The sequence below is a fragment of the Elaeis guineensis genome, chromosome 2, assembly GCF_000442705.2.
Source record: "Elaeis guineensis isolate ETL-2024a chromosome 2, EG11, whole genome shotgun sequence".
Lineage (NCBI taxonomy): Eukaryota > Viridiplantae > Streptophyta > Magnoliopsida > Arecales > Arecaceae > Elaeis > Elaeis guineensis.
Window position 1 is genome coordinate 3,556,974 of NC_025994.2, and position 12,714 is coordinate 3,569,687.

Sequence of the window (12,714 nt, forward strand, 5' to 3'; positions counted from 1 at the left end):
GTTTTACTCCCCCACAAACTTTCCTGTAGATTTTGGCTGTCAAGAATGATGGCAACAATAGTCTGTTATCATAATTTTCCCGTAAGGTGGACAAATGGTTTGTTGGCAGGAATAACTAAAGATCTGCCACGCACACAGATTTTATAGCAACTTGAACCATGAAAATATGTGAAACTTTCAAAAACCATCACTTGCAAGTTTTACTTAAGCTTGGAAATACACATGTTAGTGTGATGAAACATTTAGAAACAATTTGAAGTTACAATTGTAAATAGAAAATGCTTTTTTGTGGAAGTCTTACTTGCTCTATAATGTTAAGTTGTGATCAGCTACAACCTCCATCATCAAGATGGATGATGATGTGTATTGAGTGAGGGTGCAATGAGCTGGGTCGAACCATCAGGCAGAAAGATCCATTCCATTTGAAACCCAGCTATAGGAGCTCTTCAGCAATGAAAATCCTAACAAGCAGTGAGAAATATGATTTATCGTGAAGTAATATGTTACGTTGTTTACTTGAAATATTATTTACTATTTTCTGTTCTATTTTACATTAAATTTCTTGTTTTCTTTTTTGTGGTAAAATAGCATTGAATTTCTAAGGAAAGTAAACCATCGTGTTGTTTGATGCCATAAATATGTTTTAGATTATTAGATATTGTCTCATTCAGTGGAATTAATGAGAAACTTTTTGAGATTCTTAACAAGATGAATTTAGGGGTGCTGTTCTATTGAGCAAGCTGTTTTGGGCTTGAATTGGATTTAGGTTTCAGTGCTTTGGTTGCAGAAAAGTGAAGCCAACACTGACCTTTGGACAAACCTTCATTCACTTTAAATATCGTCATTATTATTTCCACTGCAAAGATGAACAAAATTTTCGATGAGGCCTATTATCATTATTATTGCCGTTAAGCAATGTTTGTCGAAAACATTAACATTATTGAAACCTAAAGTTTTTGTGGTGTGAGGAGATTACAACACTTTGGAATATTTTAAAAATATCAAGATATATGGTAAGGTCCTTGGCAGTCCCAGTATTAAATCCCACCTTCGCCAAGATTTGGAGGGGCTAGGGATATTTGAGGAGGCTTATTAGCTTGTTTCTCTTGTTACTGTTTTATTTCTTCCTCGTTCATTTCAATTTCTTAGTGACACGAAGCAATGCAAAAAGATTTTGTTCTAAAAACATATGTCCAATCACCACTCTTGATACCCTAACAAATTATGGTTTTTATGAGGCTGACTTCATATAATGCCCAAATTTAAGGCTGGATTGTAGTGCCAGCAATCTATTATTATCTCTCAATGACTCCAAAATACTCGGTCAAAACTCCTGGCCTATTGGTTGAATGGTCAACCACTTGCCATGACCGCAGGGTTTCCGGGTTGAATGCTTGACCCCAACTCCTTTGTATATATTCACCTCCTTTTCTTCACCTCTCTCTCTCCTCATCCACCGTTTCCTTGTCTTCAAGTACCTTTATTTGTTTGATCCAAATTAAAGCATCATCCTCTTCTCTTATTATAGAGAAAGAAGCAAAAAGATAGAAGAAAAGATGATGGCCCAGGCTGAGGGAGCCAAGAAGATGAATCTGGACAGGCCCAGCTCATCCGGGAAACAAACACCCAAAACCACCCGCAGGAAAATAGTTCAAAGGTCATTATAAATTTTCTCCCCTTTTTCACTTTTGTTCTTAGTGCAACACAAAAATTTTGTAGTTGGGCATAGCATAAAGGTTTGTCATACAGCCGTACCTTTTTGAATACTGTATCTATACATATCATACTGGCATTCAATATGCCAATATTTACAGTACTACACTTACCAATATTATGGTAGAATGATATTGATACGGGCTTCTGTATCGAGACAACAAATCTTGGATTAAATATTAAATAATACAAAATAATAAAAAGGTGGGTGAAGAGCTAGGATGGAATTACATAGGTGGTGTGCTATAATAGTTCTTTTATATATTTTTTTTCTAAATAAATCATCATATATATCTTTTTTGAATTTTATTATCACTTGAAGAATTGTTCATGAATGAATTCATAACGCGCTTTGAAATCAACCACATGCATTGTATGTGCCATGCTCTAGTATAGTAGTATACAGAAAACAAGAGGACTTGTTTCTTGATGTCTATTTTTTAAATAATTGGCCGAGCACAGTAATGGTCCAAAACCTTCCTCCACACTCACAAACACATTAATGTTTGTTTTGTAACCATCGTGTAATAAATTTAGCATGATCTTATGGGCCATGGTAGACCTATCTCTAGATCGCGAATTAAAGCTCATCAGTCAACTGATACTATCAAGCTACAGCAAGTGTCACAGCTATTTCCAGGCAGTGCTAGGGGAGAAATATCTCGGTTCACTTCCACTAAAAGAGTCTAATAATTTGATTGAATTACTTCTACTGAATAAGCTTAGCAAGTCACAAGAACAAAAATGCTACAGTGGGGTAATTCTCCTCCACCCCTAGAGCGGTCTAACATTTAACAAGGACAAGATTTGGCCCAACCATGTGTTATGATCATTAGGAGACTTTACTAGAAGCTAAAAGATGTCAAATATAACATCTTGCATGAAACTTTCATTCTAAATACGAAAAATTTGCGAGAGTGAATATTGGATCAGGATGCAAGTTTTTCAGAGCATGATCAAGATATAAGTTGTCATTGGATTGTCATATGTGCATCATACTTGAAGGGTAGACAAATATTTGCATATTGTGGTATTTTGGTTGCTCCTTGGGCATGGCTGTTTTTGTCCCACATCTCTTTCCATGGCCATACTTTTATGCCGTATGGCTTTGACTGTTGTTGCGTTTAGTCACTGTTTGAGATACCTTGAAACATTTTCATACGTACTGCCGACCTATGCCGACATGAGACTTTCACATGCACATTGTCTGTGGCATAGAACACGGTTTCCACACTAACGATGGCAATTTATGGCCTAACTCTAACTCCACTTGCGAACCACCCACTTTAAGAGTGTTCCAATTTGATAAAATGAATTTGGGTTATAAATAGACCAACCTATTTAGACTTATTTATTACATAAATTAGATTCAAATTTAGATCTTTGATTCGTTTAATAATTGCACCAGAGATCTATTACACATGTTTAACATATTGTATCCAATTCATTTAACTTGTTTAATTTTTTTAGATCAATTTAATTCGTTAAAAATCTACTTAAATCATTTAATCTATTTAACCTGACTTGATCTATTTAATAAATGAATTATGCGGATCTAATCGAATTATCTATTTAATAAATAAATTAGATTCATATATAAATTTTTGACTTATTTAATAACGGATTATATTTTTGTTGATAAATTTTTGATCCGACCAGCATCAAAGCTGATTTGTATCCGGTCGACCCAACTCGATTATCACCTTGAATCCACACACATATTCCATGGAACTAACACGAGACAAAAACAAATAATCATTGCACATAGAAGGGTGCACTGATTCAATTCTCTTTTTAATGTTTTACATTTTTTTTTTTCTAACAGCGAATAGATAAGAGATGTAATTACTTGGAAAAGAGTATATTTGTATGGAAGTCAATTAAGAAGGGCTCAGTTTGGTGATAGTCTTGACCAAGTTTGTTCATTTAGAAAACGAGCCAAGCTTGAACGACTCATAAATCAAATGTGATCGAGCGCTTTTGACTTGCAAAAATAAATGAAAGCTCTGACTTTTCTTGTTGATCAGCCTGATCAGTTAACAAATTTGCTTGGTTGGAGCTCAAATACCCCTTCCACAAAACAAAAATAAAGCAGATTTCATGTTGACCCCACTTGGCATACTTGCAGCCCCTGGTAAAGGGAGAGATGAGAGTCCTGGCTAGAAAATGAGTTCTCAATTAAGCATTATGAATAATAGTTAACCTTGGGTCAATATGATTTAGAAAACTTCTCAGTTAACTGATTCCATAGGTTATATCTTAAACTTCTTTCTGTAGCAAATGTAGGTTGAAACTTAAACATAATACTATGTTATCCTATTATTTATCTGATTGCCACTTAAGTGTCTTGGATCTCCATGGGATGATATCTTAATTTTTATATTACTGTTACAAATTGTTTTGCTCCACATTTTAATGGAAGCTGACATCCTACTGCTGAACCAACTTTTTTCCCCCTCAGCAACCTGGTCATGTCAGCCACGATCAGTTCTGTGATGCCATGCACGAGAAAGCACTGAATGGTGAAATGACATGGAGGAAGATCTCTACTTTGTCTCTCCAGGGGAAGGGAAGATCCCAGAACAGCCCCAGTTGCAACAGAGGTTGAGATCCCAAGCAAAAACAGCTCAAGCAAAGTCTTTTGGCTTTTGACTGAAGATAGATGAAACACATCACCAGTTATCCTACCCTTCCAACCTTTTTTTTTTTTTATCAGCCTGTTGATATGCCAAGAGAAGCTACTTTTTGATCTCTATCATTCCACTTACTCGTATATTTAAAATTATCTTGTTTACAGCCACCTTCACATGAAATGCTTGGCAATTGATTTTATCATACACTCAAGGTTCATGATCATATGATCACTAGACTTACTCACCAACTCCTTGAGATAACAAGATAGGGTAGATAATTAATGGTCCAGGGATAAGAAACTATGACAAGGATGTGGTCCCTGAAAGGCTGTCTTTGTTATATGCCATAAAGATGCATGCACTTAGAGCTTGTAGTCATCACCTTTTTATAAATGTAACTACACTGCATCCAATTCCAATCTTACGAGATGTCGACTGTCGACAGTGATTGCAAGCAAAGAGATAACATGCACTTGTCATTGTTTACATCCAACTGTATCACTAGATTTAGCAAATCATGGGTTTGATACAAGCAAGCATCAGTTTTCATACGGAGAAACAATAGAATATTCTGGCAGTTAGCATAAAACCTATGATTAGCGACGAATAAACAAAGATATCAGGAGGCGATGCTGGCTCACCATGGGCAATTAGTTAAAAACTAATACATGCAGACCTTAGAGGAATAATTTCAAAACTATGGTTGTGAACAGGAGGCTCAGCATAAAGGAGAATTCTGAACTCTGAAGCACGATTTATATGTAAAATACTGAAGGCGGATTTAGATGGCGAAAGAATAATAGAAAAATCTGAAGAGGGCCAATGGGCACATTGGATCCAACTTGTGGATGGTGGGGAAGCTCAGAAAGAAGTGAGCCATAAGCAGCGGCCATGTTTGCAGTAGGGCCTACCAATGGCACTAGTCTCTTTCAAGCTTCCAACTTCAAAGAAAAGAGAAGAAAACAAGGCTAAGGAGAGCTGTCCACAGCCCCACATATGGATGGCTGTTGCTGAATGTCAGATTCTCGGTGGGACCTCCAAAACATTCTCGCAGCCTCCTGTCCAATCCACCGCAAAGAAACTTGCTACTTGATTCTCTAGCCTAAGACATCACAGCTTGCACGGCCCCACTGATTTCACATCAGCACCAGCATGCTGCACTGCTTGAGGCTTAGGATTAGAGCAGATAAATATTTTATATAAAAGGAGAGATGATCAGATTTCATCTTTTGAATCCAACGTGTTTCCATAAAAGGAAAGTGGTCGGCGAGAATCTTAGGTGGGTAGGATGGGATTTGAAAGATAATATATCAATGGACTGTCCCATAAATGGCCAATATAAATCCTGCCATGAGTACTTTGCCTGTTTGGTCACATGACAGCAGACACCCCAAGCCCCGAGAACATATAACCAGACGAAGGTCAGGAGTTTGAATAGATACTAGGAAGTGCCTGCAGAGAGATGATAACATTTTCAATGATCAGGTGAAAGATAGTCCCTCCCACCATCAGTACTAGTTTAAAGGAAAACATTTGGTACCATACATTAAAAGTTTCAAATCAGAGTGACCGTATGCTTTCCTTTAATGGAGATCATGAAGAAATCTAATGTTATGGTATAGAAGGGAGGGCATCATTAGTTTCACATTGGTTATGAGTCAGAGAAATTTTGGCTTATATAGGAAGGGACCATCCATTCCATGTGAGGTGCTTTTTGGATCGGAATCCAGAATGACAAAACCGTGGGGTCCATGAGCCAAAGCGGATAATATTTTATATGCCGAGCCATAAGTGGATACTTTAAGCATTGATAGGGTTCACATAAACTTGCCCCATTGGCAATCATCGTGCAAGAGAATGAAACATTGATTTTCTTCAAAGAGGGATTTATGTCATGCTTGGAATGTAATCCATGAGGATTTTGATGAGGATTGTCTGAGTGTGGATAGTTCTGTTCTGGTATTTTATTTGTTTGATTGTCAGTCCATTTATTTATTTTTTTGAGAGAGAGATGAACTCCATTCAAGATAAATTATCCAGATTCCAATACTTGGATTGCACCACCCAGTACTCAAACTTCAAACCTCATCCTGAAAGAGGGGTCTGAATGATAGGGGATCATCCAGTCACATATACAAGAGATTCTAAAACTAACAGATCTAAGGTTCGGTTACAAATTTACCCAAGTGTCAGACTATTGATCATTCAAATCGACTATTAATCAGAAGAATGTTTTCAAACAGAAAGCATGAAGGGCTGGATGTGGGTATTGGCGATGCTTGTACATTAAAAGAAATAGTGGAATGGTGACCATCTATTTACAGCTGCTGATTACAGCAATCAGCGAACATGATGGCCTACTATCCGTCTGGATGCACAAAAAAAAAAAAATTATAAGATCACATGAGATCCCTACAATCACAGTGCCATCAGCTCAAGTTTAAGATAAACTCAAAATGACCAGATTTTAGTATTTCTTGGCATTTACTAATATTTGGTGGTTTCCACATAGTAATTAGATTGTCTATTAGGCCAACAGCAGGAGAGGAGACAACAAGAGAGCAATCCACTTCACACAGTCTGACCAGATTTCCTGCTGCATCAACCTTAGAAGAAGCCACAATGTTGTGGTACTTGAATTGAGTTGAGGGGTACCGGACAGACCCTCTAGATTTGAACTATTTGCTTCATCCTGTCAACATTAAAAAAAGAAAGAAAAAAGAAAAACAAGGATTTGAAAAAAAATTAGATGGTGACTCAATTGCCTCACTGATTGATAGATTTTGCTGGAAGAAATAGACTGGAGACACTGAAAGGAGTACATCATGGTGGAGCTATATGAACTTGACATTCTGCGATATGAACAAGGAATAATCCACCAGTGGTCCAAACTTGTTGATGATAACAAATTCTAGCACCAGCCCGGTTCTTATTTTTCTTTATCATACTTGGTCGTGGACAACATAGTAGCTCCATACTTCAGAGTCATCAAAAATGTGAGGAAAGACTAATGCTAACATTTATAGGTCAAAACATCAGTTCCATTATTAGATCATGAAAAGGTGATTACATATTTTCCTTCCACAAACTGAAGTCCTCATTAGTATTTAATATTTTCAAAAATCTATAGCGCACTAAACTCATTAACTTTGACTCTAAGCTCATTAACCATACACTACTTACCAGAGTTGTTATTTTGATTATTCTCAAAGGAACTTTTAAAGCAGTTGGAATGATGCTGCTGCTTGGTGCTGCTGCTGTCTGATTCTGCTGCACCATTTGAGATCCAAATGTACAAAAATTCATTGCCTGCATGAGACCATGCTGGTAATTTCTCAGAAAAGACAATCAGAGGCATAAGAAATGAGAATATGAGAGCCACACACCTGAGTAGGTGATTGCATGGGATGCAATCCAAGATATCGGGCATAGGTTTCTGGAGGATGGACATTCTGCATCTGATTCGGAAGGTTCACTGCATTCAAGGCTGGAGATGGGCATAGTGGTCTCTGGTTTGCTGTTGAAGCTGAAGCAATAGACTGATTGACAAATGGAACTTGTGGTAGTTGGACTGGACCATGTATAGAGGGCATAGAAGCATGACCCACTCCCATACCCATGCGTGACATGTACTGTTGGACACCAGGAAACATCATTGGTGCCATGCCGCTTCCCATCCACATTATCTGAGACAACAGTGACAATGAATATATAGAGATCAGATCTAATAAAATGATGGTGTTCATATGCTAAGTTATAATGTGTCTACCCCACCTGAACTTGCAGTTGAAGGGACTTCAAGTACTCAATTGCCTCATCTAGCATTGATGCTTTGTCTGTCTGAAAATTTACAAATTTACCATATAATCAGCCATGGTGCGAAGTCGTAAAGTACGCTGACAATTGCAAATAAAGTGCAACAGAATATGGTGAAGTGGGCATACACAGAATTTATCCTCCATCTACTATTACAAACTTGATTCATTCATGACTATGTGCAATGTTCCCGAGAATAAAGTAGCTAAGGCTTAGAATTCGCAGAGAAAATTTTATAAATTGCTATTACAGCTCGGTATGATTATTAAATGGCTACAAAATCCTATTACGATAATCAAATGGTTAGAATTCTCTGCATACAAAGTGAAGAAATATGAATATTGTACCTTGTTGCAATGAGGTATGAGCTCTTGCAATGCCTTCATCTTTTCATTTATTCTGTCCCTTCTTCTCTACATGATACCGTAAGAAGATAAGTCGCCAATCAGAATGCAAGAATAAGAAGCTAGTAATCAACTTTTACCCTCTCAGAGAGATTATGGACTTCAGCAGCACGGCTTCTTCGTGTAGATGTAGACTGCTGAGCTGGCTTGTTTGCCTCAACAGACTCATACTCAGCCTCCTGAAATTTTAAATGTCTCCATGTTGTCAGTGTTTTGAGATGCCAGATGGAATGCATTGAAAAATTTTGAACAGGAAAAAGAAAGTTGAGTACCTCGCTCTGGCATTCGGATTCCTCTGCATCTCTTCCCTTTCTTTTGTGGCTCTGATTGCTGGTAATCTGCTGTCCTGTTCTTCCAAAGCTACAACCAGAGCCACCTGATGATGAAGTAACAGTAGTTTCATATGTGTGTGTTCTCACTCTCTCAGATAATGATGTCATCTGAGCATCCTTCTTTGAGCCTCTTGAAACAACTACTGCTGCATCACCGCTAATGGTATGGCTGGGATCAGCTAGAGCCTGAGTCTGGTTGCTCCCAGAGATTCTTGATCCAATTGTCATCATCGAGGACTCTCCTGCGCCTACCTGAATCCCCTTCCCAGATCCCTTCCCCCGCCGACCATTTAACGATCCCAAATCAGCCTTCACTGGCCTTGAGAAGTGCGAAAAATTTACGAAATTGCTATTTCCCAATCGAGGAGCCTGCTGGGTAGGAGCAATAACATGTGATTTAGGAGGTGGCATTGTGTTTTCCTGGAAACGTATATTGGATTGCTTTGGATCAGATCCAGAGAAAACACTTGTTTCATCGTTTGCACCAAACTTTATGGGTCTCTCTCCCTGTGCAGTGGTGTCTTTACTCATCTTATTGGTACCACTGGCATCTACATTTGGCATTTCATTGAAGAATTCCGAACACAACTCTTTTTCTAGTGAATCATCAAGAGGGTACTGGAACCATGATGCAGTTTCATCTTCTTGAATTAAGTCGCTCGAATTCCCAAGAGCTCCCCCACATTTCAGTGCTGGCTCGGCTCTCTGAGCTTGTTTAACTTCACCAAAGGTGGCGGGGGATTTTCGATGGGTCTGACTGTGCATGATTACATGCCCATCTTGCCACAAGAGCTCTAGAAGCTCATTGTCTGGCCTGTAATAAGATCGAAAACATCAAATTATACATACTAGCTCATATACTGTCGATCTCTGACAAGAAGCTTATGCACCATCAATATGAGTGACGGTTTTCTAATGCAAAATTTAATATAAAAATGGAAAGGAAAAGAAAAAGGAAGGAAAGGGAGAAGATGCTGACTCAATAGGTTTTTTCTGATTTGTTGCAGGAAGACCACTAAAAGATGTGGAGTCATCTTCCAAATTCCAAGCAGGAACATATTGATTCATTGCGCAACTGTTAGCTTCCTTTTCGAATAGAAAAAGGAGGCAAAGTGCATCAGAACCAAAACAAACAGTAGTATAACTAATAGTCAATGATCAAAGTTATGCATACTGCAGCAGAAGTTCAACTATTTAGCATATGGCCAGCACAGGGAAAAACTCAACTAATCAGTAAGCACAAAAAGTAGAGACCCTGACATGCATGGCAAAGTTAAGTGAAGAAGAACGTATCATCAGGAGTTAATTTCGGTGTCTTACACATCTTCCGAAGAAGAAGTTGATGACTTTTAAAATCATAAAGACTGAATAGCCTCTAAAAGAATTTTCTTTTATTATAAAAAAAAAAAAAACAATGATGAAAATGATATATACACTGAATACAGTACCACAATAATTAAATCTCAGAGAAAAAGATAAATAAATTATGACTTGATGAAATACTGAAAGAAAAAGAGCCCAACTTTTAGTCAGTTGTCCTCAATGATGTCTATATTGATCGGTCATAGCACACAGGAAAAAAAAGAAAAACTTGACAACAGAAGAAACAGAAGTGACAAATTCAGCAGCTGAGAGCTGCAAATTCCACACAAAGGCCCAAAAAGGACAGAACTTCCGCAACTAAAAAAGCAGAAATTGCCAAAGAAGCCACCAAAAGCCAACTAAAACTAAGGCAAAGGGTAAGCATGGAGGGCAAGAGACAACAGAGCAGAAAGAAGGGTCCTCAAATAAGCCACCACATCATGATATGAAAAGAAAAAGAACAAGAAAATTTCCGCCAAGCAGGAGTAACGGAAGAATACAAGGAACCCAAGACTAGAAGAATCCCAATATTTACCAAAATAAGTCAAAGTTTTTTTCCTTTTTTTTTTTTTTTTTTTGTGGGGGTGAGGGTTTTCAATTTAATGAAGAAGAGAAAAAAATGCAGAAGAAGTGAACCAACTTCCCCTCAAAGTACTCAAACCCAATCACTAGATAACATAAAATTGATTCCATTTCATTTAATTAGATCCACCTTTATTAATAAAAAACCAAAACAAGAACAATGAAAAAAGGGTGGGGGGATCACAGGTGGCAAAGCTAAAAAACAATCCAGAAAACAGAACTTTCCAAACATATAGTCAAAAACAATTAGAAAATCGACAGGAACATCATATGATCACATAAAAGTTCATATGACTAAAAGAAATCACATTCAAGAACTCAAATTTAAGCAGAAAAAGATGTTCAAAGAAGGGAAAAATAGACTCTTTTCTCTGGTCAGGAGGCAAAAACGATGCAGCAAAGGCGGATGAAAGCAAGCCTACAATGATGAGAGGAAACAAAAGAAGACCAACCTTCCTTTCTCCAAGAACCTTCTTTTCTCTTCGAACTCTTGTGTTATGCTGTTCTCTGCTTTTGAGAAGAGGAGATGGACACCATGAAATAAAAATGGAATAGATTTCCTTCCCGCTGCTGTCTCCGTCCAACTCTTTGCGAGGAAGGCTCAAGAGCGTGTGGGGCTGGTTTTGGCTGTGAGCCTCTGGGTCTCAACCACACTCGTATTCGGATTTGGGAAGAGGACATGACATCATTGTCATATCATATAACATGCCATATTTATGGTGTTATCTCTGAGCAATCTGATGAATAATAATTATTAAAGAACCTTTGTCTGCTTTTCCTTTTTTTTTTTTTTTATCTATGATTTGATAAATACTATCCATATCATGGAATATACCAACAAAATTATAAATCCAGTTTTTAAATTTGAAGTGAACAAGATAATATAAAATTTAGATCTCTCCTTAAGAATTTAATAATAAAAAAGAAGCCTCTTACTCATTCCCGAGCCAAACCATGACTCGAGTCCAAGCCACTCAATTTATGGTAGCACAGCAGGCAGTAGCACCCAATTTCAGCTATGATGAGCTTTATATGCGCACAGGGATTGTATCGGGTTTGGTATTGTTTAGATTCCCCAGTTGCACCTCCTACTTATGTATGATTGTTGTTGTCATGGTCTACACCATGTCTTCATTGTTGTTGGCCTTTTTCTTGTCTTTAAATTCTTTATCCAACCAAATAGTTGGTGTATAAGCTTCCGGCCGGGGTCCTATGCATCAATTTATTCCAAAAACTTCAAAATCTAAAGTAATTTTTGCATGTGGATCCAAATAGCCTCTTTGTTGGCAAGTTTGTCTTGGGATAGGTTTGATTAAATGCATTTACATTGGTTCATTCAAGTTAGGTCTTATTACTTTATATTCAATGTGATCTGATTTTATTAACCCCCTTGCATGCATTTGGTTTAAAAATTGTCATTATTTTTTGGTTTTCAAATTTTGAGCCTAAGCCAAGAATTGAAATAGGTGTGGATTGAGTTTTTCTCTTTTAGGAGTAGGGAGGGAGATGCACCTACATTATAATTATTTAGGTCTAAATACTTAAAGATGCATATATCTAGGACTCAAACTCAGAAGTACAACCATGCATTAAACTATGTTTTAAATTAGTTATCATGTGTGTTTAATATCATATTACAAGCTGATGTCGCAACCATTTGTAATATAATTCTCTTTCTCTTGAATTAGCAACTAGAATATCACATGCTGCATGATATTTAGCTAACTGATGACAAAGCTGCACTAATATTTATTCTTAATCAATTGAAGGAGTGACAACCATCAGATAGTCCTTGAATTGGTCATGTGTCTCTATTCTACATCTCATTGGGAATCAATTACTGATGGAACTACTTTTGTGCTGAGGGATACT

At 37.4% G+C, this 12,714-nt stretch overlaps 1 protein-coding gene and 1 long non-coding RNA gene across 3 annotated transcripts; one reads left to right on the plus strand and one right to left on the minus strand.

Moving 5' to 3' along the window:
• The first annotated feature begins 1,459 nt into the window (after window positions 1–1,459).
• On the plus strand, window positions 1,460–4,526 carry LOC114913881 (uncharacterized). Its single transcript, XR_003799795.2, has 2 exons — window positions 1,460–1,657; window positions 4,175–4,526. It is a non-coding gene; the product is annotated as an uncharacterized lncRNA (long non-coding RNA).
• Window positions 4,527–6,785: 2,259 nt separating this feature from the next.
• LOC105033626 (transcription factor PIF4) lies at window positions 6,786–11,495 on the minus strand. 2 transcript variants are annotated; one of them, XM_010908513.4, is made up of 9 exons: window positions 11,295–11,495; window positions 9,878–9,984; window positions 8,839–9,712; window positions 8,647–8,745; window positions 8,510–8,575; window positions 8,121–8,186; window positions 7,733–8,032; window positions 7,530–7,655; window positions 6,786–7,038 (listed from the first exon to the last, which is right to left on the minus strand). In XM_010908513.4, exons 2-9 carry the CDS (start codon window positions 9,964–9,966, stop codon window positions 6,874–6,876), a joined length of 1,785 nt encoding a protein of 594 aa, XP_010906815.2. In that variant the 5' UTR covers window positions 9,967–9,984; window positions 11,295–11,495; the 3' UTR covers window positions 6,786–6,873. The 2 variants fall into 2 exon arrangements, with proteins under 2 accessions (XP_010906815.2, XP_073107553.1); XM_073251452.1 differs by lacking the exon at window positions 9,878–9,984.
• Between the last annotated feature and the right edge of the window lie 1,219 nt (window positions 11,496–12,714).

Excerpts from the sequence above, each read along its gene's own strand:
- LOC105033626 (XM_010908513.4), bottom strand. The coding sequence starts at position 9,966 with ATGAATCAATATGTTCCTGCTTGGAATTTGGAAGATGACTCCACATCT. Across the intron at positions 9,713-9,877 it reads AATCAGAAAAAACCTATTGA|GCCAGACAATGAGCTTCTAG; the intron begins GTCAGCATCTTC and ends ATCTTATTACAG. Across the intron at positions 8,746-8,838 it reads AATCCGAATGCCAGAGCGAG|GAGGCTGAGTATGAGTCTGT; the intron begins GTACTCAACTTT and ends TTAAAATTTCAG.